This window comes from Sorex araneus, chromosome 2, assembly GCF_027595985.1.
Source record: "Sorex araneus isolate mSorAra2 chromosome 2, mSorAra2.pri, whole genome shotgun sequence".
Lineage (NCBI taxonomy): Eukaryota > Metazoa > Chordata > Mammalia > Eulipotyphla > Soricidae > Sorex > Sorex araneus.
In genome coordinates this window covers 96,466,060-96,491,131 of record NC_073303.1, presented here as the reverse complement: position 1 = coordinate 96,491,131, position 25,072 = coordinate 96,466,060, and the positions used below count along the sequence as shown (strand labels likewise).

General features: G+C 38.0%; 1 protein-coding gene across 3 annotated transcripts in view; it reads right to left on the bottom strand.

Moving 5' to 3' along the window:
- Window positions 1-25,072, bottom strand: part of ADCY8 (adenylate cyclase 8) — a 245,726-nt gene that overhangs the window by 114,814 nt on the left and 105,840 nt on the right. For all 3 annotated transcript variants that reach the window (XM_004602452.2, XM_055127686.1, XM_055127687.1), the window contains exons 5-7: window positions 20,400-20,527; window positions 5,432-5,590; window positions 1,890-2,160 (exon numbers count right to left, since the gene is read on the bottom strand). In XM_004602452.2, the coding sequence (XP_004602509.2) occupies window positions 1,890-2,160; window positions 5,432-5,590; window positions 20,400-20,527 (558 nt within the window). The remainder of the gene's footprint in view (window positions 1-1,889; window positions 2,161-5,431; window positions 5,591-20,399; window positions 20,528-25,072) is intronic.

Sequence of the window (25,072 nt, the reverse complement as noted above, 5' to 3'; positions counted from 1 at the left end):
ATAGCATTATAATAGTTTACCAAATCAATCGTGAAGTAAAAGGAAGCACCTCCACCTTTTACTTCTTAGCTCCTGGTTGTTAGGTACACCTAAGATTAGATTAATTAGAAATCACCCAATTTCCACAATTAGATTAAGTGGAAAGAGCTTTTCAAGTGGAGAGATCAAATTCAAAAGGAAAACATAAATAAAAGAAGAGAAAAAAATTTATGTAAGTTACTGAGATTTCAGGGCCAGGCATGCATTTCCTTTTCTTTCAAGAACCAGCATGCATGCCTCAACTACAAGGAGAGGAAGCACTGTCAGCCACTCATGCAACAGCTCCAGGAAGTTTATGATTATTATTTTATATAATTTCTAATGGCACCATGCATACCAATTCAGGAATAGAGAGAAGTAAAGAGTGAAATTAGACACTGTAGTTTTGTGGGTATATAGTTTTGGGGAAAAATTACTAAAGCTGAGCTAAGATTTAAGGATAGTTGTTCGCAAAGCATGCCAGATAAATTCAGTCTACGGTTTTACCATTCAACACATGCATTGCTTCATCACACAGAATTGGAAGGAGAGTTTATCTGACATCAGAGATCCCCACCAAACTTTCAAAGAAGAAAAGAGGGAAGACCCCCCGCATTTTAACCTTTTCCATTTTAAATGTTGAGAAATTTAAAATGGAAATGTGGACAGAATCCATAAATTATTGAGAAAGAGTTAGATCTTAGATTAAAGCAATTAATCACAAATTTCTTCATAAAAGTATTTATGAAGATCAATCAGATACTCTCTTGTTGGTTAATTTACTTCATGTAATTCTCAGCTTTTGTGTGGATTAGGAATATGCAATAAAATATTAATTTTCATTTCAGCTTAAAAAATGTAAGGTGAAGTCATACCATTTAACTTGTGTAAACTTAACTTCATGTGTTTGACATAAATGGCTAATGTGGAAAAATATATTAGGACAAACAAGTTTTCCTGTTCTAGAACACTCTAAATATATTTTGGTCCTCTTCCTGAAAAGCCTTATTTCTCTAGGATCTCTTGCTATCTGACCTTTTTATTGGTCCAATTCTTAAATAAATAATTTTTAAGTTAATGCTGATTATCCCTGATTTACTGACTTTGCCACCTTATTCTTTTTTTTTTTTTTGCTTTTTGGGTCACACCTGGCAATGCACAGGGGTCACTCCTGGCTCTGCACTCAGGAATTACCCCTGGCGGTGCTCAGGGGACCATATGGGATGCTGGGATTTGAACCCGGGTCAGCCGCGTGAAAGGCAAACGCCCTACCCGCTGTGCTATCTCTCCAGCCCCCCAGCCACCTTATTCTTATTTGCATCTTCACTCTATAAGCTACAAATACACATTTGATAGAACAGAATCATGTAGTCAGTTTTGAAATTTCATATTCTGTAAAAATCAGTCTTAACTCTGATTGGTGCAGCACTTGGTGCTGCTTCTGCATTCCCAAATAAACATTGCCTTGCTGATTCTAAATTTCAAAGTACAACTCTAATCTAGTTAGTTGCTACCAAAAGGTAGACTTCTTATGGTTAGCTCTTGTTGTTCCTTGAAGAACACTGAATTTATACTGTCCAGCACAAGTAATTATAGTCAACTTATAGTTTAGTCTCATGTAATATCTGTTTTTTTAGCTAGGCTGAAAATAAAAAGAAGAGGGAGCATAGAAACTCCTGGTATTTCTGGCACTTCCTGGAATTGCACACACAGGTTCGTTTTGTCCTGAGAAGATGAGTTTAATCATTTGAAATTATGGTACCCAGCAGAGAAAAAGTTAAAGATGAATTGATTTTCTTGGAGATTTCTGGGTTGAAGATGCAATGGAACATGCATTTGTGGCTAACCAGGAGAAGGATGCCAGAACTTACATTCTGTTTTCCCACAATGTTATCAAAAGGCAGTTCGGGGCTCCAAGATCCTTCTGTGAACGTTGCGCCACTGTTACTTCTGTCTGAGAGGCTCACAGACTCCTTGACAACGTCTTCTGGCAGGGACAGCAGACTGTCCTCAGGCTGCTTAATTAAATAGGTCTCTATATTATGCTTCCTCAAAAATTCATTTCTCTCTTTACCGTGGCCCTCTTCCACATTATAGTCACCATTGAGGCAGTCCAGTGTGGCTTTGGAAATGTGAATCCTCCTGTGTGTACAAGCAGAGTTCATTATACACTCTCCATGTGGCTCTCAGAATGAGCTGAGGTCCATCAAGTCAAGTTACAACTTTTTTTTTTGGCCTGTGAGAAGACAGCAGCAGAGTTTCACTGCTAGGATAAGTTCTTAAAGACAATATCTGTTCCAATAATAAAGCAGAAATGATAAATAAAACCATAAGTACAAGCATAAATTAATGATCAGATGCAACTCTCTCCCACTAGTTCCTGTAGTCTCTGACAAAATACAGATTTTTGAGACATACATAAACACTTCCTTTGACATTTTAAGTAAAAGGACTCAAAATAAGCCTTAAGAACATTAAAGTTTTTTATTATATCTAAAAATATTTTTTTAGAATATTTCATATTTGGAGCAGATTTCATAGATGTTTCTGAACCTAAAAGTAATCCTTATTCAAATCACCATGCTACAGTTCACTTGGTGACACTGACTTTTCCTATCATTTCGATTGTCATATATTTATCTTTCTTCCTCAACTTGGTTCCTTAACATCTTTAAAAAGATTATAGAAAATTACAATACGGGTCTTTAACAATTTTACAGGGCTACATAGAAGGTCCTTTAAGAATAAGAAATTAGGATGCATTTGTCCCTCTAATGTGTGTAAGGTAATGAGCAGAGAACAAAGATGTTGACATACCTAGGCTAGCAGCGGCTAGGTCTACTCACAAAGTAAATGGTACATTCTTTCTAAGTCAGTGGTCAACATAGCTTATGATTTAAAAAAAAAAAGACAGATGACAGCAAGGGCCTTTGGTATAATACTTGAATTATGGGAGTTTTGTATGATAAGTCCTTCCAAGGAAGCGTTTGCTTATTCTCCTGTCTATCATAATCAGACTTATTGTTCTGTAACGTGGTCTGGGTAAACTTTCATTTGGTTACACACATGAATTCTTTGGCTATGATGCTTGAATTGAATTGAACTAAATTGAATTGAAACCCTTTCCTGTACTACAAGTTTCTTATCCAGAATAATAATTTTTTTCCTTTTTGGGTCATACACGGCAATGCACAGGGGTTACTCCTAGCTCATGCACTCAGGAATTATTCCTGGCGGTGTTCTGGGGGACCATATGGGATGCTGGGAATTGAACCCGGGTCGGCCGTATGCAAGGCAAATGCCCTACCCACTGTGCTATCGCTCCAGTCCCCAGAGTAATAATTTTTAATTAGTATTGTCATATTGGTCCTTTCTCTATCCAAGTTAGGATAACCCCGTGAACTGCCCCCTCCCTTCCCCCCCCATCTGCTGCAATCTGACTCCTAGAGACTTTGGCTTATGGTCTGGGTAGGCCCAGTCTTCTATTTATACCCCACGTGACTGAAAATACAGAATAGAGCTGATTCTAAATAGAACTGTTATCAGTTTCAGAGGTGATCAACTCTGTTTTCAAAGCAGAGAAGATGAACAGAAAAACTGTCATCAACCTAACAGAAGTTGGCAACTTTAGATTTGGAACTGTACCCACGCTTTCTGCAAGGGTCAGTCTTGTGTTCCTTGGAAGAAGGCTGACTGTCCCCTGAGGCTCTCAGAATGAGCTGAGCTCCATCTAGTCAAGCTACAACTTAAAAACAGGGGTGGTTCTATACTGTCATGAGTGCTGCTATAACCCTGTGGTCCTGTTCTAAAGATCCCTTTACTGAGGTGAGAGGAGACCGAGATATGTAAGATTGAATCATTCTTTGCAAACTATTATAAATCAGATCCAGGTAATATTACTAAATAAATAAATAAATATATAAATAAAAAGAAACCCAGTATTGACATGTCAGGCCAAACCTTCCTAACAATCACTTAACTCAGGAGTCCTTGAGAAGAAAGTAACTAACATGGGGATATCACATCATCACACGACGTGTTCCATATCCATTACCCTAGAAGATCTTCAGATCTGTGAGGTGGACGATACCCATTTGGCAGACAGAAAACAGTCTCTCAAAGAGAAGGGACATAAATTCACAATGTACCACATCATAATGACTATCTTCTCTCTTTTTGTAGGGAGAAAAGGGGAACTCAGAAAACTGAGGTAATGGTCTGAGTTCACACAGATGCAGTGATGAAAGCCAAGTTCATATTGCAATCATGTGCGAGGGGCTGTACATGCTCTATAGGTCTTGCTGCAGATCAATGAGCTTAGTCAGAGTCAAAATCCTGGTTTCTCTGATTCTATGTCCTGCTCTCTATTTCTCATGAGATCATGTTATCTAGTTACCCTATGTTAAATACAATTATCAAGGAATGATGATAGATACTAGTGATACTCTATAACTGCAAAGGCAGGACTGAGGCATGGGGAAAGGTATATGTATGAGTGCATAAATGATTAATTTTAGCTGTATGTCTCTATTTATCTACTTATCATTTGTCATCCCAGAGAGAGAGAGAGAGAGAGAGAGACTGCAAAATTCAATACAAATCACTAGTCCAAATATATTTAAAATCTTACTAGGCTCAGTTTGTATAAATAGAATCTTTATATTACTTTCCAAGATTCAACAGATATTTCCAGACCACTGGTACCTTTCAGGATTCTGTATTCACTGCTTTGCCATCAAGCTTGGAGAACTAAGTATTCAGGGAAGAGTAAGGTCAGATAGAAGGTCAGGATGCTTGAAACCTGAATTCTCCTGAGAATTGCTTTAAGGACTTAAACTGGAGGCTAGAGAGATACCTGAAGGGTCAGGGGTACATTCTTTGGATCTGGAAGAATGCAGGTTTGATCACCAGTACAATATGCTCTCCCCAAACTCCTCGCACAAGCACCACTCAGTATGGCCCCTAGCACATTGCCAGGCCCTACCAAACAAATGACCATTCCAGTTGTCAGAGAATTACCTGGAATGCTTCCTGGACCGCTTGAATTTGCTTAAGAAGGCCCTCCTCAAAGAACTTTATTATAAAGATTCTCCATAGATTTTTACTTTAATTGAATTGGCTTACAGTCTGGACACATCTGCTGATTCCAACGTAGAGTCAAATTTAATAAATTCCAGCTCTATAGATTGGAACTGAACATGTAAAGATTTTCCCTTTTTCCTTTTTGCCATTGCCTATGATGAATTTCACTAGACTTGGGGGTTAGTATATGTGCGATGTTTTAATGTTCTATTTCCTCCTGAGTAATATCTTTAGATTTATATATGTCTGAGTTCTACACTAGCGGAATTCACTCTCACAAAGTGAAAAAATGGGGAGGGCTAAGTAAAAAGAGGGCATTCTGATAACTTACCCTGGGATCCCTCCGGATTCAAGTTTGTTTGCGATGTCCACATCCCAAGACCAAACATCAAACTGCCACTTCCGCAGACCCAACACACCACACAAGACCGAGCCCGAGTGGATTCCAATCCTCATATCAACATCATGCTTTGTCCTTGAACGCACATACCTGTTGGTGAATAGAGAGACACATGTGTACGGCCAAAGCACGAATCCTTGAGTTTTCTATTAGCCGGTGAGAACTCTCAAAGTTCAGATCCTACCAAGTCAAATGACTGTTTTATTTTGCAAGAAGTCTTGTTGAGCTCACTGAAATTAGAATGATCCTTTTGACCTCTCATTGTCTTCTATCTACTTTTTAGAGCTTTTATCACCTTTTCCTCCAAAAGTGTTAATCATTTGTAATCTGTTTTAGGCAATGGCATCTGTGTCTCTTTTTGGTGCAAGAACTTGGGACAGACTATAGATTCTGAACTTCATCATTTAATCCATTTAAAATCTAAGTACTTTAACTTGTATTCCCTTTCCCTTTTTCTATTCCTCCTACTAACAAAGATCACCAACATACCAACATGCTGCATTTGATTGTTTTCTATTCATGTTCTACCTGGCTATTTCCAACACAAATATAGACCAGCCACCCCATTTTTTGTTTTTGTTTAGAATCTTTCCTGACTCTTCTTTTTTTTCTTTTTGGGTCACACCTGGTGATGTACAGGGGTTACTCCTGTACATGCGCTCAGGAATTACTCCTGGCGGTGCTCCGAAGACCATATGGGATGCTGGGAATCAAACCCGGGTTGACCGTGTGCAAGGCATTCGCCCTACCTGCTGTGCTATCGCTCCAGCCCCTTTCCTAACTCTTTTTGATGGATGGAGTTGGGTCATAACTCAGCAATGATCAAGGATTACTCCTCGCTCTGCACAAAAGAATTGCTCCTGGCAATTCTCGGGACCATATAGAATGGTGGGAATTAAACCCATGTCGGCACGTGCAAGGCAAACATCATACCTATTGTATTATCACTGTGCTACTTCCCTCAACCCCTGCTCCTGTCCTTCTCTTTAGCGGTGAGTGCACAACTCAAGGCTAGGCTGGGACATTTGAGCTGATGCAGAAGAAAAATGGTTAGAACTTTCACTCACAGCTTTTGAATTTATATTTTGAAAATGCTTTGCCAAAACAGAATATATAGGATGACTTCAGAGACTTTACGGGGTATGTGTGAACCACCCTCTGATAAGCAAGAAGGAGGCATCCTGAGAAGAGGAAACTCATACACACGCTTACTCTAGTACACACATTCCTTCTTCATTTTCGGGAAATTTTGGATTATCAGTTAAATGGTATCACTTATCACTGTCACTGTCACAGTCATCCCATTGCTCATAGATTTGCTCAAGCAGGCACCAGTAACATGTCCATTTTGAGACTTGTTGTTACTGTTTTTTGGCATATCAAATATGCCTGGTAGCTTGCCAGGCTCTGCCGTGTGGGCGAGATATTCTCAGTAGTTTGCTGGGCTCTTATGTAGAAAGACATTCAAATAGTAGAATTTACAATAATTTTAAATAAAATTAAGTAGAAAGTCTTCATTGTTCTAGAAAAATTTAGTGGTTATTTACTTCAAAATGCTGAAAAGACTTGTCAAACTTAATTTAACCAGTTTTCTTTGAGGAGGAAGATGTGTTCAAATTTTTTTCCTTCTCTGTAATAATGGGTTGCCATTGAAATTCCCTTATAGAAATATGTGTGTGAGGGAAACTAGTTTAATTTGCTTATCCAGACTAAAAATGAGGGTACAAGAAGGAGTGAGAAAATAGCTGTTTTTAACAAGAAATTTATGTTTCAAAGAGACAAATTTGAAACTGGTAGTTTGGAAATATTTTCATCTCTTTGAAAACTTGATTTTCAACTAAGTTATATCATCTACCAAAATTCTCAAAGCTGCAGCTTTGCTAGTCTGTTTCAAAGTCCTACCAATAAAATTTTTGGCAGGTTTTAACCCATTTGTTAAAAATATTTAAAAATATATATTTCTCTGTAATGACAATATATTTCTCTCTCTAGTAACAATTATCAGAGAAGAATTTATGGAAATAAATAATTTATGGAAAGACTTATGCATACATATTTCAAGACAGCATTGGTATAACTTAAAACATAAACTCCCCAAAGGCAGACAAAAACATTGATTTGAGATGAAAATCCTGAACTCTTTGGAGAACTGAGGCTTTTCCCGGAGAAGGGTGGATCCCTCAGAAGAAGAGAATGTAGAGGAGACTCTACAGGTCATGATAAGAATATGAAAGGATCACCATGAGTCCAAGCTATTCTCCATGTGACACATGCAGATTAATTTTAATGTATGCAGATAACTCCAGGTCTGGTAATTATGTATAACCTTTTACTACAAACCATTCTATGCTTTATCTACTCTGGAGAAACCCATGTTTTTTCTCTTGAATATATATCTCTTTCTCTGTTTTTCCCCTAACATTTTTTTAAATAAATTTTTTCCAATAAAATTGTTTGCTACATACACACACACAAACACACACAGCATAGTCAAATATGCAAGTGTTCTCCCAGATATATCTTTATAAAACATACACTTGGTTCTTATGGGTCTCATTCCCCTGACCCTGAAAGAGCCTCCAATGTGGCACTATTGGAAAGGATGAGTAAAGAGAGGCTTCTAAAATCTCAGGGCTAGGACAAATGGAGACATTACTGAGACTGCTCGAGAAATTCGACGATAAACGGGATGATGATGATGATGATGATGACACTTAGCTCTGATAGCCAGGTACAAAAATAAATTAAACTTGGAACTTGACTTTGCATAACTATATAACAAAATATTAAGATTAAAAAAGAATAATCACATTAAAATCCATTGTTCTTACTAAAAATATGAGGGCAGAAAGTATTCAAAGTTCTTAAAGTATGCTTATTGCATTATTATTCTTTTCAATCCACATGTTCACATATGTCTTATAGCATATGTTTATGAACATGTGAACACTATTAATATATTAGGGCTGGAGCAATAGCACAGCCGGTAGGGCATTTGCCTTGTACGCGACTGACCTGGGTTCAATTCCCAGCTTCCCCGATGGTCCCCCAAGCACTGACAGGAGTAATTCCTGAGTGCAAAGCCAGGAGTAACCCCTGAGAATTGTCAGGTGTGACCCAGAAAGAAAAAAAAAGAGAGAGAGAGAGAATAAAACATATAAATTCTATTTTTGATAAAAAGGATTGAAAATTTTCAAAAAAACAGATATGAAAGATTAAATGGGAAAATCCTAATCTAGTACACAGAGTCCTCAGTGATCTTCTCTAAGACTTCATTATTACTGATGTTACTCATGCACACATTACACTTCAATCATCCAAACTATAAATCATTGCCTGATCTCAGTCTTCCTTTCCTCTTATGATTGGAAATGTCTGTTTTCTCATTTAGTTGAAGATCTACTCATCTTTAAAGGTGAAGATTGGGTTTTAACCAGTAATGCCTTTTGCTATATTTCTATTACATCCAAGTGAGTTAATAATTAGGTTTCATATCTGTTAATCTTACTGGATTTAAAACTAATTAAGGGCAGGGATTTTGTATGGCTCATTGTCAAATGCCCAAATTAGCAGTGTACTTTTTTTGTTGTTTTTTGAAACTTTGCACATGTTCAACAAATCTTTATTGAATGACTTGTGGATAAGTATACATCATCAATATTTGTCCTCCTACATACTTCAGCTCATTAACAAAGAGTATTAAGAGAGATTTCATTGGTATATATGTAGGGCAAAAGTGGTTGAAAAGAGGTATTGTGTATTGGAATGCTGTAAGTATGAAAAGCATGGTCCCTCAAAACAAAATAAAAAGACATCAATAACTGAAACTGCCAAAGTGATGTGTGTACTCAGCAGCACTTATTTAAACTTGTAGGATTTTTTAAAAGACAAAAAATCATGATACACAATTGTTCCCCATTTTACAGCCTGACAAAATTTATATAATGATTTTTTTGTGCAGTTACAAAATCATATTAAGATACAAGTTATAAGTTTATAAATTGTGTGTCCTCAGTCAGAAGCTTTTTTTATTCTGTCAAAGATTTGGATTTCTTTTTTGAAAATGGGGGAAATGGTTTTTGAAAGTTTTGTTGAATTAGGTGAGGTGCATCAGTAAAATTATTTAGTGTATTTTCTGGTACATAGCACTCATTCATTTTTAGATTTGGCACTATTACTGCTAGATATATTCAGTGTTCACCATATTAAATAATTCTAAAATATATTTTTAAAAATCTCCCTCCTGAGTCTCAGACTACATGGGATGCCAGGAATAGAATCAAGATTAAGTATGTGCAAGGCAAAGACCCACCTGCTTTACTACCTTTTCAGCCAAGTCCATTATTACTGCTTTTAAAAGAGGAGAATGTGATTAGGGGTAGTGTTGATAACATATAACAACAAGGTGATAAATGATGGGTGGATACTGGCAGAAGAAATATGTATGAAGAGGAAGATTAAGAAGAGGAAGAAGAAGAAGAAGAAGAAGAAGAAGAAGAAGAAGAAGAAGAAGAAGAAGAAGAAGAAGAAGAAGAAGAAGAAGAAGAAGAAGAAGAAGAAGAAGAAGAAGAAGAAGAAGAAGAAGGAGGAGGAGGAGGAGGAGGAGGAAGAGGAGGAGGAGGAGGAGGAAGAGGAGAAAGAGAAGGAGGAAGAAGAGAAGGAGGAAAGGAAGAGGAGGAGAGGAAGAGGAGGAGGAAAAGGAAGAAGAGGAGGAGGAAGAAGAGGAGGAGGAGAGGAAGAGGAGGAGGTAGAGTAGGAAGAGGAGGAAAAGGAGAAGGAGGAGAGGGGAGGAGGAGAGGGGGAGGAGGAGAAAGAGGAGAAGAAAGGGGAGGGGAGGATGAAGGAAAGGAGGAGGAGGGGAGAGATGGAAAAGGGGGAGGGAAGATGGAGAAAGAGGAATAAAGAAGGAATGAAAAAAGAGAGGAAGGCAGGAAGCAAGGAAGGAAGGAAGGAAGGAAGGAAGAAAGGAAGGAAGGAAGGAAGGAAGGAAGGAAGGAAGGAAGGAAGGAAGGAAAGAGAGAAGGAAGGGAGGGAGGAAGGAAGAATGGAAGAGAGGAAGCAAGGAAGGGAGGGAGGAAGGAAGGAAGGAAAGAGAGAAGGAAGGGAGGGAGGAAGGAAGAAAGGAAGAGAGGAAGCAAGGAAGGGAGGGAGGGAGGAAGGAAGGAAGGAAGGAAGGAAGGAAGGAAGGAAGGAAGGAAGGAAGGAAGGAAGGAAGGAAGGAAGGAAGATCCAAGTAGGGAGAAAAGAAACAAAGCATGGAAAGAGAAAAAGGAAAAAAAGCGTAGCATAGAGGCATGCATGCAGGGGCCTTCAGTATTCTTGCTGTAAGTGAGTGAAACAAGTAATTTCTGATTTTCACTCCATGACCATCATATTGCTTAGAAGGATAAACAGACCACAATAAGAATTCCTTTTATGCTGCAATTAACCATTGAGACAAAGCCCATTTCTCTTTGGTATTCTGGTGTTATTCTATGACTTTTAGCACTGCACTGAGGAGACCAAGCTTTGATATATTCATTAAGATTTGTCAAGGATTTTTGTAGATTATTAATAGAGATATTGCATACAGCTAAGCTCATCATCAACTCTGGTGTCTTCTTTGGTATCAAGTCTCCCAAAATAAATGTGAAGAGGTACAACCTGGAGCCACTTTTAATCTAATTAATGAAACTATTATCTAAGCCTATTTAATTAGTTTAATGTTATCAACAGATATGCATGAAATGATGGGTATTAAATGCTTCATTAGAAAAAAGTTACGTTTGATCTTTTTGCCACTCATTTAGCTAATCATGTTTCTAAAATCAAATACTTTAATGGAATAAATATCATGGGATTTCATTTTTATAATTTATTTTTATTATAGTTCAGGTAATATGGTTACAATAGTGTGTGCATTTAAGACATTGATGTACAAAATTACTGTACCCTACCACAAACAATGGTGTTTTCTTGATTAAGGTTTATTATCTTATTATTCTTAAATGTTTACTATTTCCCCTTCTCAACATCAGTTATACTTATTTATTAGTAATGTATATATGAGACATCCTAGGCTATAAATTGATTGAATATTAATGGCAGATTTCATGTATTTGATACACATGCAGAAATCTGATTTCAATGACAAAATACTGTAGAGATTAAGACAACGGGCTTTGGAAACAGATGGATCCAGATGCATGTCCTTGTTCTATGGTTGCCTGCATGATTTTGTGCAATTACACGAATACAGTGAGCCCCAGTCTTCTCATCAATAAAGTTAGAACCTACTCCTAGGGTTTCAGTTAGGGCATACTGCACAGTAATGCAAGTTACTTATCATTCACCTTCATTCTGAGCTGGCTACCCCAGATTATTTTGATTAGTAGGTGCTGCAGTGACAGTTGTTTGTTTTTTTTCCTCCACCTTTGTCTTTCTCCCAGGATTGTGACAAGGATTTAGAATTAATACATATAAATACTTACACAGTTCGTGGCATGGAGTAGCTTTTCAAAAAACCCTAGGCTTTATCATTCTTTTGCTAGAAACTAATTTAAAGCCATAGAATAAATAGTTCCCTTTAACTTAGTTGAGTCCATTTTTCCAAGTCCAAACTCAGCCCTCATTTAAAAATCTAAAGAAATACATTTCTATAGAGATGAGATGTATATTATCTGAATTATCAAAAGAACATGGTGACTGTGTTCTTTTGGTCTGCAGTTCACAGACAGGGTCATATGGACTTTGAAAATTGTCATACATGCCATAGGTACACACCTATCGTGTACAGCAGAAAAAAAAAGGAAGGAAGAAGAAGGCATCAGATGTGGATTACCTGTGTCAGGTAAAGGGTTCACTCAGCTCATTCCTCATGAATCACCTTAGGATGCAACTATTTTAGGGAACATTGGCATGTTCCCTACAGCAACCAGCTTTATTTTAATTTTTTTCATTTTAATGAATCACTGTGAGATAGTTACAGGTTTACAAACTTGCATGATTATGTTTCAGTAATAAAATGTTTGAGTACCCATTCCTCCACCTGTTCCCATTCTCCATCACCAATGTTTCCAATATCCCTCTCCCAATCCCCCCAGACCCCCCACCCCGTCCTGCCCCTTGGCCTCTATAGCAGGCATATTCCCTCTTACTCTCTCTTTCTCAGTGTTATGGTTTGCACTATTGTTATTAAATGGCCATTATGTTTGGTCTATAATCTACTTTAAGAACGCATCTACCATCCCGAGCAAGCCCTCCAATCATCATTTACTTAGTGGTCCCTTCTCTATCCCAGATGCCTTTTCTCCCAGCACACAGATCAGCTTCCAAGCTGGGGAATGATCCTCCTGGTCCTTATCTCTACTATCCTTAGGTGTTACTCTTTTATTGCATTACTTTATATTCCACATATGAGTGCCTTCATTCTATATCTATCCCGCTCTTTCTGACTCATTTTACTTAGCACGATACTCTCCATGTCTATCCATTTGTATGCAAATTTCATGATTTCATCTTTTCTAACAGCTGCATAGTATTCCATTGTATAGATATACCAAAGTGTCTTTAACCAGTCATCTGTTCTCGGGCATTCAGGTTTTTTTCAGACTCTGACTATTGTGAACAGTGACCAGCTTTTTCTTTAATAGAGTGGAGTTGTGTTCAAAATTCTTGGAGTACTGCGAACTAATAAATAAATTTACTGTGTCAATAAATTAGAAAGTTAATATAAGTTTCTAAGAAAGTTAATAAATTAGAAAGTTAATATAAGTTTCAACAATGGGCCTCATTCCCCTGACCCTGGAAGAGCCCCCAATACAGCAGCATTAAGAAGGACGAACAAGGAGGGGCTGATAAAAATCTCAGGGCTGGACTAGCCTGCCAAAACAAAGAAAGACTAAAATGACTGTTTGAACTTTTAATGCACATACACTGGCATCGGAAGCATTCATCAAGGACCTGATGGTGCAAGCACTGAAGATCAAATATGACGTCATTGGATTGAGCAAGACGAGTAGGTGTCAAACACATCACACCGTTTTCAACACTGGAGAAGAACTGTTCCTCAGAACATGTGACAGTAGAGGCATCGGTGGTGTTGGTGTTTTTGTGGACACAAACTTAGCCATGAGCATTGATTCTTTTGAGTGTCTAACAACCTAATTCCGACGCTTATGGTTGAATAGATGTGGCTCATTGCTGGCAGTTTCTATCTTCGTGGTCTATACACCAATACCCAACTACGATGAAGAAGAAATTGAGAAGTTGTACATAGAACTGGAGAAGTTCTATAAAGAAGACCACATCTTCTGTAAGGTCATTGTCAATGATTTTAACACCAAGATAGGACCGAGAAGGTCACCCAAAGAACTCCACATCGAGACCCACAGCCTAGAATGGAACAAACAGGGTGAGAGACTGTCTGAGTTCATTATATGACCAAGACCATCCATGGTAACTCGCAGTTCCAGAAGGCCGAATCTAAACGCTGGACATGGGAGTCTCCCGGTGGACAGTTCCACAATGAAATTGACCACATTATAATCAATTGACGTTTTTTGCCTGACCGATGTCCCTGTTGTCCTAAAGTTTCAAACAGGATCAGACCACTGTCTCCTTCATGCAAAATTCTACCTCATAGAGCGGGAAGAAAGGGCTGCAAAGTTTAAGAAGAGAACTCCCAGAATGACCAGCAACTTGGGAGCTCTTTGGCACTACTGCAACAATATTGGAAGATATCATTGTTGACAACATCGATGAAGAATACGATCGACTGGTTCAGCACCTCCATGACTGCAAAAGGAATGCCAAGAGTGGGAAAGTCACAAAAAGACGCCTGTCTTCGGAAACTGTTGAACTCAGTCGCCAAGGTCATTTGGCATGAGCCTCAGGCAATCACAAGCTAACATCTGAGCTCGCAAAGCTGTGCAGAGAAGCAACAAAGGAAGACCTTAAAGAGAGAAGAGCAGTAGTGTTGGCTGATGCAGCAGAAGCTGGGAAAAGTATTCGCAATGCCTGCCAGTCCTTTGCCAACTACAAAACCAAGATGACTGCCCTCCGATGTCCTGATGGATCTATCGCATCTTCCAGAAGGGCAATGGAAAAGGTTATCAACAACTTCTACTCAGATCTCTTTGATAGCCACATCCGCCTGTCCACATACCAAATTCTGCAGAATGGATATGTTGTTCCCAGCGTTCTCCCTTCCAAAATCCGACATGTCATTTCATCCATAAATAAGTGTACAGCACCCGGTTCAGACAAGGTCAGACCCGAACACCTGAAGAATCTGCTGCCAGTACTCATCAATACACTGGCTTGGCTCTTCACATGCTACTTGTCTGAATGCAAGGTTCCATCCCACTGGAAAACCAGCAGGACAGTCCTGTTGTACAAGAAGGGAGGCATTCACAACATGGGCAACTACTGCCCGATCTGCCTGTTGTCCATTGTCTACAAGTTAATCACTCGAGTCATCCTGAATAGGATTGGCAGAACACTAGATGAAGGACAACTGTGCGAGCAAGCTGGGTCCGAAAAGGATTTAGCACAATCGACCACATCCACACAGTGACCAAGCTCACTGAGGTTTCATGAACTTTCAAGATGCTGCTCTGTATAATGTTCATCAATTTAAAGAAGGACTTTGATTTTGTTGAGACTGAAGCGGTCATCAGGGTGTTCAAACTCAATACATCATGATACTTGGTGAGCTCTATACGGATTCACCAGCAGGATCTCACCATTCTTCAAGGAAGTGATCATCAATGTAAAGGGAGGGGTTCGCTAGGGCGACACCATTTCACCGAAACTCTTCAGTGCCACCCTTGAGAACATCATGTGACGATTGGAATGCAAAGGAATGTGAGTGAAGATAGACAGTTGGCAACTACACCACCTCTGCTTTGCTGATGACATCATTCTCATAACACCAAATATCAGCCAAGCAACACGAAAGTTGGCTGACTTCGACCATGAGTATGGAAAGGTCGAACTGCAGCTGAATCTCACCAAAACAATGTTCATGAGAAACGGACTAGTTCCCGATGTTCCATTTGTTCTCAACGGAACAAACATCTCTGAATGCTGCAGTTATATGTACCTGGGTTGAGAACTCAACATTATAGACGTCCTGGCCCTGAACTGCGCGGGAGGAAGAGAATAGCGTGGAACGTCTTCAAGAGCGTTGAAGAAGTGGTTAAGAGGACGAAGAATCTCCGACTCTGGGCACATCTTTCTGACTCCACCATTCTTCCTGCACTAACATTAGGCCTCAGAGACTTGGGTCCTATGCAAACAGAATGAGAACACTATTTGAGTGTCCCAAAGAGGAATTGAAAGAGCTATGCTTGGAATATCACGTCTCACTCAAGTGAGAGAAGGAATCCGGAGTTCTGACCTTCATCGATGATCAAGAATCAGGGATGCTGTTTCATTTGCCAAGGCATCGAAAATCAGATGGGCTGGACATGTAATGCAATTCAGAGATGACTGCTGGACTAGAACTGTTACTGACTGGGTTCCATGGGATGTCAAAAGACCACGTGGCCGCCCACCTATGAGATGGTCAGACTTCTTCGTCAAGACCCTAAACAAACGGTTTGAGGCTCTTTGTGTTCCTGGAGCGAGCAGATGCCATTGGGCAACACTAGCATGTGACAGGGACAAATGGAGATGTTATGGCGCCCACTTGAGCAAATCGAAGATCATTGGGATGACAAGTGATACAAGTGACAAGTGAATATAAGTTTCTATGCTACACTTTTTCTCCTGGGGGGAATTTTTTTGCCTATTACCCTTTCTTTTTTCTTCCACACAGCTGCTTTATTTCTGGTCCTTATTTCCTTTCCTTGCATTATTAGAAAAATGCCCCAACAGTTTTCTTTTCCTCTGTCTCTGCTTCCTCTTATCCAGAGTCAATTGTAGAGAGAGTGATCTCTCTTTACAGGTAATTTACTTATGCTCCATTTGGAAGTGACATTTTCCTATTTTACATAGGGGAGATTTCCCATTGACTAAGAGATAAGTTTGAGCCAATTAAAATCAAGGATTGTTTAAATGTAGAGTTCTTATTTATTCCTTTGAAACAAGCTTTGTTATTAACTGAAAGAATTAATGCTGGACCTCAAGTCACCTACATTATAATCAAGAAGCTGTTTCAGTATTAATAGACTCTGACTCATGTAGCTAAAATGTATACTATTGAATTGTCTTACTTTAAAGGAGTAAAAGCAGCACTTAAGAAACTAACTAGAGAAATCTCCTGAGTCATTTCAACCTATTCAAATCTTACTTTTCATTGTCTCACTCCAAAATTCTGAAAAGAAGATTTGAAGTTCAACAAATGTTCATGACGGATAGGTTCTTCTGGAGACATAAACAATAATGCTCCAATTATCTTAAAGAACTTGATAATTAATGTAAATTATTTTTGCAATGCTATACATATAGCAATGCTATAAGTCTATCTTTTAAACTCAGATTCAAACTTCTCTGAAACATCTTGGATAAGTGAATATAAAGAGGTAAGTATCCACAAAAGAGTACTACTCAACTTTTGAAAAGAAGGACTTGCCATTTTTAATATCATGGATAGAAATGGAAACGACTTTCTTAGTGAGATATGTAGATTCAGAAATACTCTTTATGTGGTATCTGTAAAAATAGTTGTACTTGGGGCTGGAGTGACAGTACAGTGGGTAGGGTGCTTTCCTTGCACATGACAGACCCAGGTTCAAAACTTGGCAAAATATGGTCCCCCAAGCACTGCCAAGGAGGAATTCCTGAAAATGGAGGCAGGAGTAAGTCCTGAACATCTTTAGTATGCCCCCCCACCAAAAAAATGTGGTTATAACTCATTGAAATAGTAAGTAGAAAGGTGGTTGCCAAAGAAAATTGTGGGAATGGCAAGATGTTTGGGAAAAGATAGAAACTTTTTGTTACAATTTTAGTAAGTTCTGAGATCTAATATACAGCATGGTGAATATAGTTAATAAAGCTGCACTGTATTTGGAATTTTCTGAGATATCTAAGAATTTTCACCAAAAATGTCCCACAGCTCAAGAACTATGTTAGTTGATTGATTTGCTAGCTAACTTGGTTTTGGCAATCACAAAATATATGAAACCATCACATTGTGTACTTTAAATGTAAATAATTCATTTTGCTCTCAAGGCATTTATTCATTAAAATGCTGTCTATCAAAATTTTATATTAGTTTAACAGTTCAGTTGAATCTTTACATTTCTCTCCCGAGGTCACCACTTCAGTGTACTACAAAAAACAAACAAAATACACCTCTAGCACTCAGTGTAACCAGTGTTAACATGGTAAAAATATAGATAATTTTTTTTTTGCTTTTGGGGTCACACCCGGTGATGCAAAGGGTTACTCCTGGATTTACACTCAGGAATTACTCCTGGCGGTGCTCAGAGGACCATATGGGATGCTGGGAATTGAACCCGCGTCAACCTCGTACAAGGCAAATGCCCTACACGCTGTTCTATCACTCCAGCCCCTATAGATAATTTTAAAATATTCGACTGAATTTTAGTTTAGGTAAGATGGTCACAATAGTATTGAAATATATGATGTTGATGTACAAAGTTCCTTCATCCCACCACTTTCCAACGTACCCACAACTCCCCACTGCTGTGCCTCTATCATCTCTAGTCTTGTTCTTCATTTTCCCCAATCCCTCACCACTCCTCTACCTGGTATTTAGTTTTTAATCCAGGACAAATGGTTTGTCTTTATTTGATACTTAAAGATAGATAATTTTGATTGGTAATTATTTTTTAATTATGAAAAACAAAATCTGTGGAACTTAAGAACTTAAATCTGAGGAAATTAAGTTTAGGTAATTAGGTAACTAATTACCTAATGTTAATTTTTTCATGGTAGACAGAACACACTTTTTAGAACTAACATAGATTTCAGTGCGAGGGGGATCTGGCCTAATATTCTCATATCATAGACAATAAATCCAAGTGATTTCTCTAATGAACACAAGAAGCAGAATTGGGTGACAGAGCCTACCATATGATAGAGCTCAACAAAGTATTTGCCGAAAATCTATTGATTGGCAGAATAAGGCTCATAAGCAACTTAGTTGTAAAGCAGTACAAGATTCCAGGTCTTCTGAGTGTTCCAGAGGCTTCCACAGTCTCTCCTGAAGTATCATATTCTAACCATGCTCGTATTTTCATGGGAAAACTATGTTCAAATTCATAATTCATTACTAAGAAGCATCTGCACCCTTTTATTTTATTATGTTTTTCACCAACAAAGGGAATTCTGCGTTGGAGTCATGGGCATCTCTTTCCACAGTACTTGGCAAACTTTTTCACTTCTATAAAAATGACACAGTGGACATTTCCTGTGTCCCTCTACATTTCTCCCTGTTCCATAACTCCTTGGCTGGGTCCTGGGCCTGGAGCAGAATCACCTGGCCAGTGGACTTCTGTGTATTTTTCTTATCTTGGGGCAACACTGCCTTTACAGTTAAGTGACCTCTGCATTACCTGATTAAAGTCATGAATTTCTCAGCAAGGGAAAAGCCCAGGCACCCTGTGCTGACCATGGCCCAGGTCTACAAAGAGACTCTGGTTGTTTAGGTCTTTCTTCATCGTGCAGGGCTTGGTCATGAGATCTAGCAGAGGATCTGAGTCTGCAGCAGAGGATGTGTGTGAGTAGGGGGTGTAGGGGTTGTTGTTCTTGATGATCTTTACTTTTTGGGTCATACCCGGCGATACACAGCGGTTACTCCTGGCTCTGCACTCAGGAATTACTCCTGGCGTTGCTCAGGGGACCAAATGGGACGCTGGGAATTGAACCCAGGTCGGCTGCGTTCAAGGCAAACACCCTACCTGCTGTGCTATCGCTCCAGCCCAAAGTTCTTGATGATCTTTAATCTAGACAAAGACACCCAAGGATCAGACAACACCAGGGCATGTGTACAAAGGGAGGCTCATCTGGTCTCTTTCTGGACAGACTCTTTTTCCTTTAGAGAAGAAAGGCAAGAACCAGAGAGAAAATTTCTACCCATGTATCTTAATTGCCTTTGCCTTGTGATTGGGGGACAACACATTGCTTATTAGAGGTTCCATAACTAGGTTTGAGTCTAAAGGGAGGAGTTTGAAGGTACTGGGCTTCAGATATGAAATCATCAACATTTTATTTCCAAAGGCCTAAGATCTCAACAACAACGTCACTTCTTGGTTCGAACTACATTTAACAATTCTTCTGGCAAAACAAGAACACTTGTCACTCATGAAGAGAATCCTAGAGGCAGTCCTTTAGTGACTTGGTCTTTGGACAAGCGTGATCCTGCATAAAACTGAGCAGAGATGCAGAATCTGGCTGCTCTGAGACTATGCTTCCAGTTGTTCCTCTCCCCACCACTTTACACATGTGCAGCAGATCTTGATTTCTACACATGTACATCTCATTGTACACACATTTCACTCCATCGGCAGAATCTGGCTGGTATCTATTTATATTTCAAGAAGCAGCTTTGGTATCTCATTCCTGGAAAGCTTCCAGTATCTGAGATTGAATTGACTTTTCCTCCTCAATTCCCCTCAAGCCCCTGGATGGGATTTATCTGAGTTTATTGTTCCATTCTGAAATTGTCTGTGTTTCTTTCTCCCAGTGCACTGCCAACTCCTTCAAGGCAAGCACTACGTTCATATCTTGTTTCTTGCCTTATCCCCGTAAAGATTTGTTGCACAGATCATTGAAAAAGAATAGGAATTGGAAAATAAGTTAGCAGTTCACTGATTTGTATGGTAAAACTAATGTTCATGGAATTTTGGTGGGATGTATTAAAGACTTTCCAACATGCCAAGGATAAAGTGGTCTGTTTCTCGTACATGGAAGGCCCAGTTCAAGTATTTACAAGGAGAGTCCAAGTTACCTGATGGTTTTGATCATGCTGAGGCCCATTTCAACACAGCAATGAGCGTGGTCCTGGCGGGGTTCAGGAAGTCCAGAAACACAGTAGTAACAGTCCCCCAGGATCTTAATCCGAAGGCAGTGATGCTCCTGGAAGGAAAAAGGTGGGAGGGGATCAGACTGAATCAACAGATGATTATGCACTTCAGAAAGGCAAAGGGAAGAGGAGAAGGCTCTCGTTTCCATGCCCTTGTACTATACCATGGGATTAGAATCGACTAATTTTAAAATGTACAAAATGCTTCCGCTGTCTTCTTAGTAATTTAGGAAAAGGTGACCAACATAGGAAATCGAAAGACCCCAGGGCACATTGAGGTTTGGAACAAAACTGTATTTTGATATGAAAAATAAAGGGCCATATTTATTTATTTATTTATTTATTTATATTTCTTTATTAATACCTGGCTCTGCCATGTTCTAGCTTTCTGATCTGAACATGTGCCACATGGAAGAAAAGCCATGGCACAAAGTTCACAACTGAACCCCGTCTTCTCTTATCTTTCTTCGTTAGCCATGTCTCTCAAATAACCATTTTTATCTGTACCTCAACAACAAGCACTTAAAGCTAGAAATCATTTAGGGATTATTACCATTTCAACTCAATTTAAAGTGCCTTCCCAACAAATGATGACACCTGTAGAAGTTTGGTGCCTTTGTAAGATTATGTTTTGTATCACTTATATATTCATTTATTCATTCACATTCTTCTTCACTGAAAATAAAATGAATTATGCACCTATGATAATGAAAGTGTTGTCCTCCCAACAAGGTTATTAGTAATAACTTCCTTAATGCACCAAATATTAAACTGGGTCAACCCTAACAGTAATGTTTTAAAGAATGTGCAATTATTTTTTCCTAACGTCATAGGTAAAGTGAATAACACAATAGTTTGTTGGAGCTAAAATCTTCAGAACTGACAGAAAAAAAAAAACAGAGGCAGAAAGAGAATATTAGGCGGAGAAACCAGACAGAGAAAAGAGAATTGGAACTGGCTCTGGTACTTTCTCATCTGGAGCAGATCCCTTGGGCCTTGCCAATATTCCTAAATGGATACAAATGCAATCTTTATAACTCTGAGAACATACATAGTCATCTCAAGTTATTTTTAAGAGTCTGTCATCCCTATGCATTTGTATCACAAGTGAAAATACATTTGCAAAAGTGCTGCTGATAAATTCTAATCAATGAAGGGAGCGAAAAGTCTTCAGTTGTTTTTTTCTAAGCTCTCTGAAGTGTTACAGTTTTAATGGATTAAGAAAGTCCTCTGCTTTCATGTTCTACCAGATTTGTGGAGTTCATGGAGCAGTTATTAAAATATATATATACATATATATATGAGGGAAAAAGGATTGTTACATAGTTCAATTTGGTATTTTGCCAAGGAAAGAAAGATACATCAATGAGGAGAAAATTCACCAAGATTATCCCATAAGTTTATAAAAGGAAGAGCATTTTTCAGCAGCAAAAAAAGTAAACAAAATCCTAAAATAAAGAATGTTTATTCAAATAAAAAATAAATTTCACTAAATAAAATTGACATTATAAAAACATAGTAACTTGTTTGTATATATGTATATAGATGTAAAAGTAGATTTTTTTCCCATTTCAATGCCACAGTTAAAACTTCCTGAGTGGCATTTGCAGAATATTTGAATTCTAATCTAATTTATTACTGTGAATTTACAGAGAGCGCTAAAGATGAAGGCAGGTGTTGATTTCAATCAGCTACAGTATATTGCCAGTGGTCTTCCTTTCAGGGCATAGTCTGGTCTGAGTGACTCAAGCTGATTGTAGTCTGAAATTCTTAGGCAGTAGGGAGATCTAGAATCTTGTTAGCAAAAGGGAAGAAGCAAAGAATGTAGCAGAGAATAAAACATCTTTTGTCTAAGACTCCTACATCTACATTCTGGCTAAATCTTCTACCTGTTTGACTTGGGGCAATTACTAAAACCAATTACATTTGGGTTTCAATTTCCCCTTTGTGGCACATGTCAAAACAGTTCTGTCCTTAATAGACAACATAGTAAACAAGGCCTTTGCTTACAATGCTTGGAAATGGCTATCTTTATACTCAACAATGCTATTATCTTTTCACTGTTGAGGCCCTTAACAATGCTGAACATTACATCTGTTTTAAGATAGGAAATAATATTATGAGAGAAAAAAGAGAGATAAAAAATTTGTTGTGACATAGATTAGTTGGCTAAACGTAATGAATTGAACCATCCATGATATACTCCAACTCCTCTATTCATTGCTTTTATTTCATCCATGAAAACAGAGGTGCAAGTATTTGGTTAACATTTAAATATAAAAAGGAAGCCTATTTCATAAGCATATCCTAAGTGCCACACTGTTAAATTCTGAGTTCTGTGACATTTCACAAATGGTTTAAGGAGGCGAAAGCTAATAGTAAAGCAAAAAGTACTTCAAAACATTATTTATATAACTCTTTCTCTGTAAACCACAGACATCATGGAAAAGTCCAGAATGGCAGATCACCAACAAACTTTATTTAGAAAGAGATTTTTTGCAATGGTTCATTCAATGATCTTCTGAAACAAATATAGAACAATACAATGAAAATGCTTATGTTATAGGCCCAAAATTCTTAGAAACAAAAAATAAAGCTGGCAGTCTCCTTGAAAAACTGTGGGTCTTAATTAAGTTTTATACATATATAAAATATGATGTATATGAAAATAAACTACTTATCAATAAGCATATATGCATAAAACATACTATTGATATGGATACTTTCATGTGCCTATATGACATTGTGCATAGATGTAATAGAAATACAAATAAATATCTATATAACTTTATCTATGTACTTATCTGCCAAGTCCTAGATGCTTTGTTACTGGTCAATTCCTGTGAGTTCTCAGATAATTTGGGAGAAAAATACAAGCAGCATTTTTGGAAAAAGCTTATATAACAGAACTCAGGTATTCTGGAAAAATTAGTGAATAGAAAAACTAAAAATGATAAAGGTGAAGAGATTTTTTTGGTAAAACTGATTTTTATTAAGTTAGTCAATATTATCCTCTACTTCCTTCTTGATATTTTCGATAAAAAAATGTGGGGGAAATCCAGAGAAGTTATGAAACTACATGTCTAAATTCTGGATAAATAGATGCATGCATCAAATTACAAAGTTGGTTTTGTCATTGGGGAAGGCTAAGACTATGGGAATGCATACTTCCTGCATTCCCTCTATCCTTGAAGTCTGGATTTGCACAATAAACAAAAGTGTTTATTTTGCAATGAGAAAAATAGCTATGAAAATGAAAAAAAAAAAGGGGAGGAGAATGATAGTATGTTGGGTAGGGTGCTTGCCTTGCATGCGAAAGGTTTCCTTAACCCTGATAGGATTGATTCCTGAGTGAAAAAGTCACAAATAAGCCCTGAACACCACCAGTGTGGCCCAAAGAACATCCCTCCCCCCAAAAAGGAAAAACAACAAAGAGAAAGACATAGAGCAGCAACAACAAAAAATACCCAAATATACTTTGTAAAAAAGTCACATTATAAATGAAGTTTTTCACTGTATTTTATATAATTGCAATTACAAATAATGTGTCTATACTGTCCTAGCAAATTTGAAGCTGTAGATAAGTTTAGAATCTCTTCAGACATGCACCCTACATGTCTGGCCTCTTTCTTCTCCTCAGAAGCAGCTTTGAACACTCATAGACATGTATATGTTTATATTCATGTACTATTTTTCACACTATTCAGCCATAAATTTATTACACCCAGTTTGTAGATCTGAGAAGTGTCTTTTTCATTTATGTACATATGTTGAAATCTATGTCAGTACAGAAAATGCTACATCTCATAAATTTGTAGATCAGTTTTCTATCTTGTAGAGTTTGTTCCTTAGACTTCTAGTTTAGGTTGCTTCTGGCATGTCAGCAACTTAAAACAAGGATTAAAAAGTAATGATGTTAAATACATAATAAAAAACCCTGTTATTTGTTTTACAGTTTTGAAATTCTCATAATAGTAGACATACTCATCATTCTGAATTTGGGGTGAGGATGGGAGACTAGGTGGGGGGGGGGACTACTTTCTAAAAAAAAGATCAAAGACTAGAATTTACTAAAATTTGTCAAGGGCACTATCAAGGGTCTAAAATCACTCTGACCAGACTGAAACACAAGGGCACTGAAGAATTCAATCATGTGAAAAGGAAGTTTAGTCAGAGGCTTTGAAGTCTTCCCTGCATTCCAATAATGTAATGAATAAACACACCATACATGGCATCTATGGGGAAGATGGGTTCTTTCCAGTGTACAAGAAAATGAAAACCTAACATAAAAAATTATGGCAAATCAGATGGATACTATTATTATAGCCACAGAATTTTGATTCCAAAATATGTTAAAGTGGGTTACTACTATGCCCCTTCTTTTAAAACCAAACCCAACAAACAATCAAAAAACTGAAGCAGAGTCTGTGACCCAATTGAATATCTTACCTAATAAGTTTGGAACAAAATCATTTTAAGCCAAATTTCCTTATGCCTATGTGAATGGAATTGTTATCACTGGCACTGTTTCTCATACCCTTTCATAGACATCTCCTAGAAGAGCAGATGCACATGTACCCAGCATGGGAGGGAGGGGG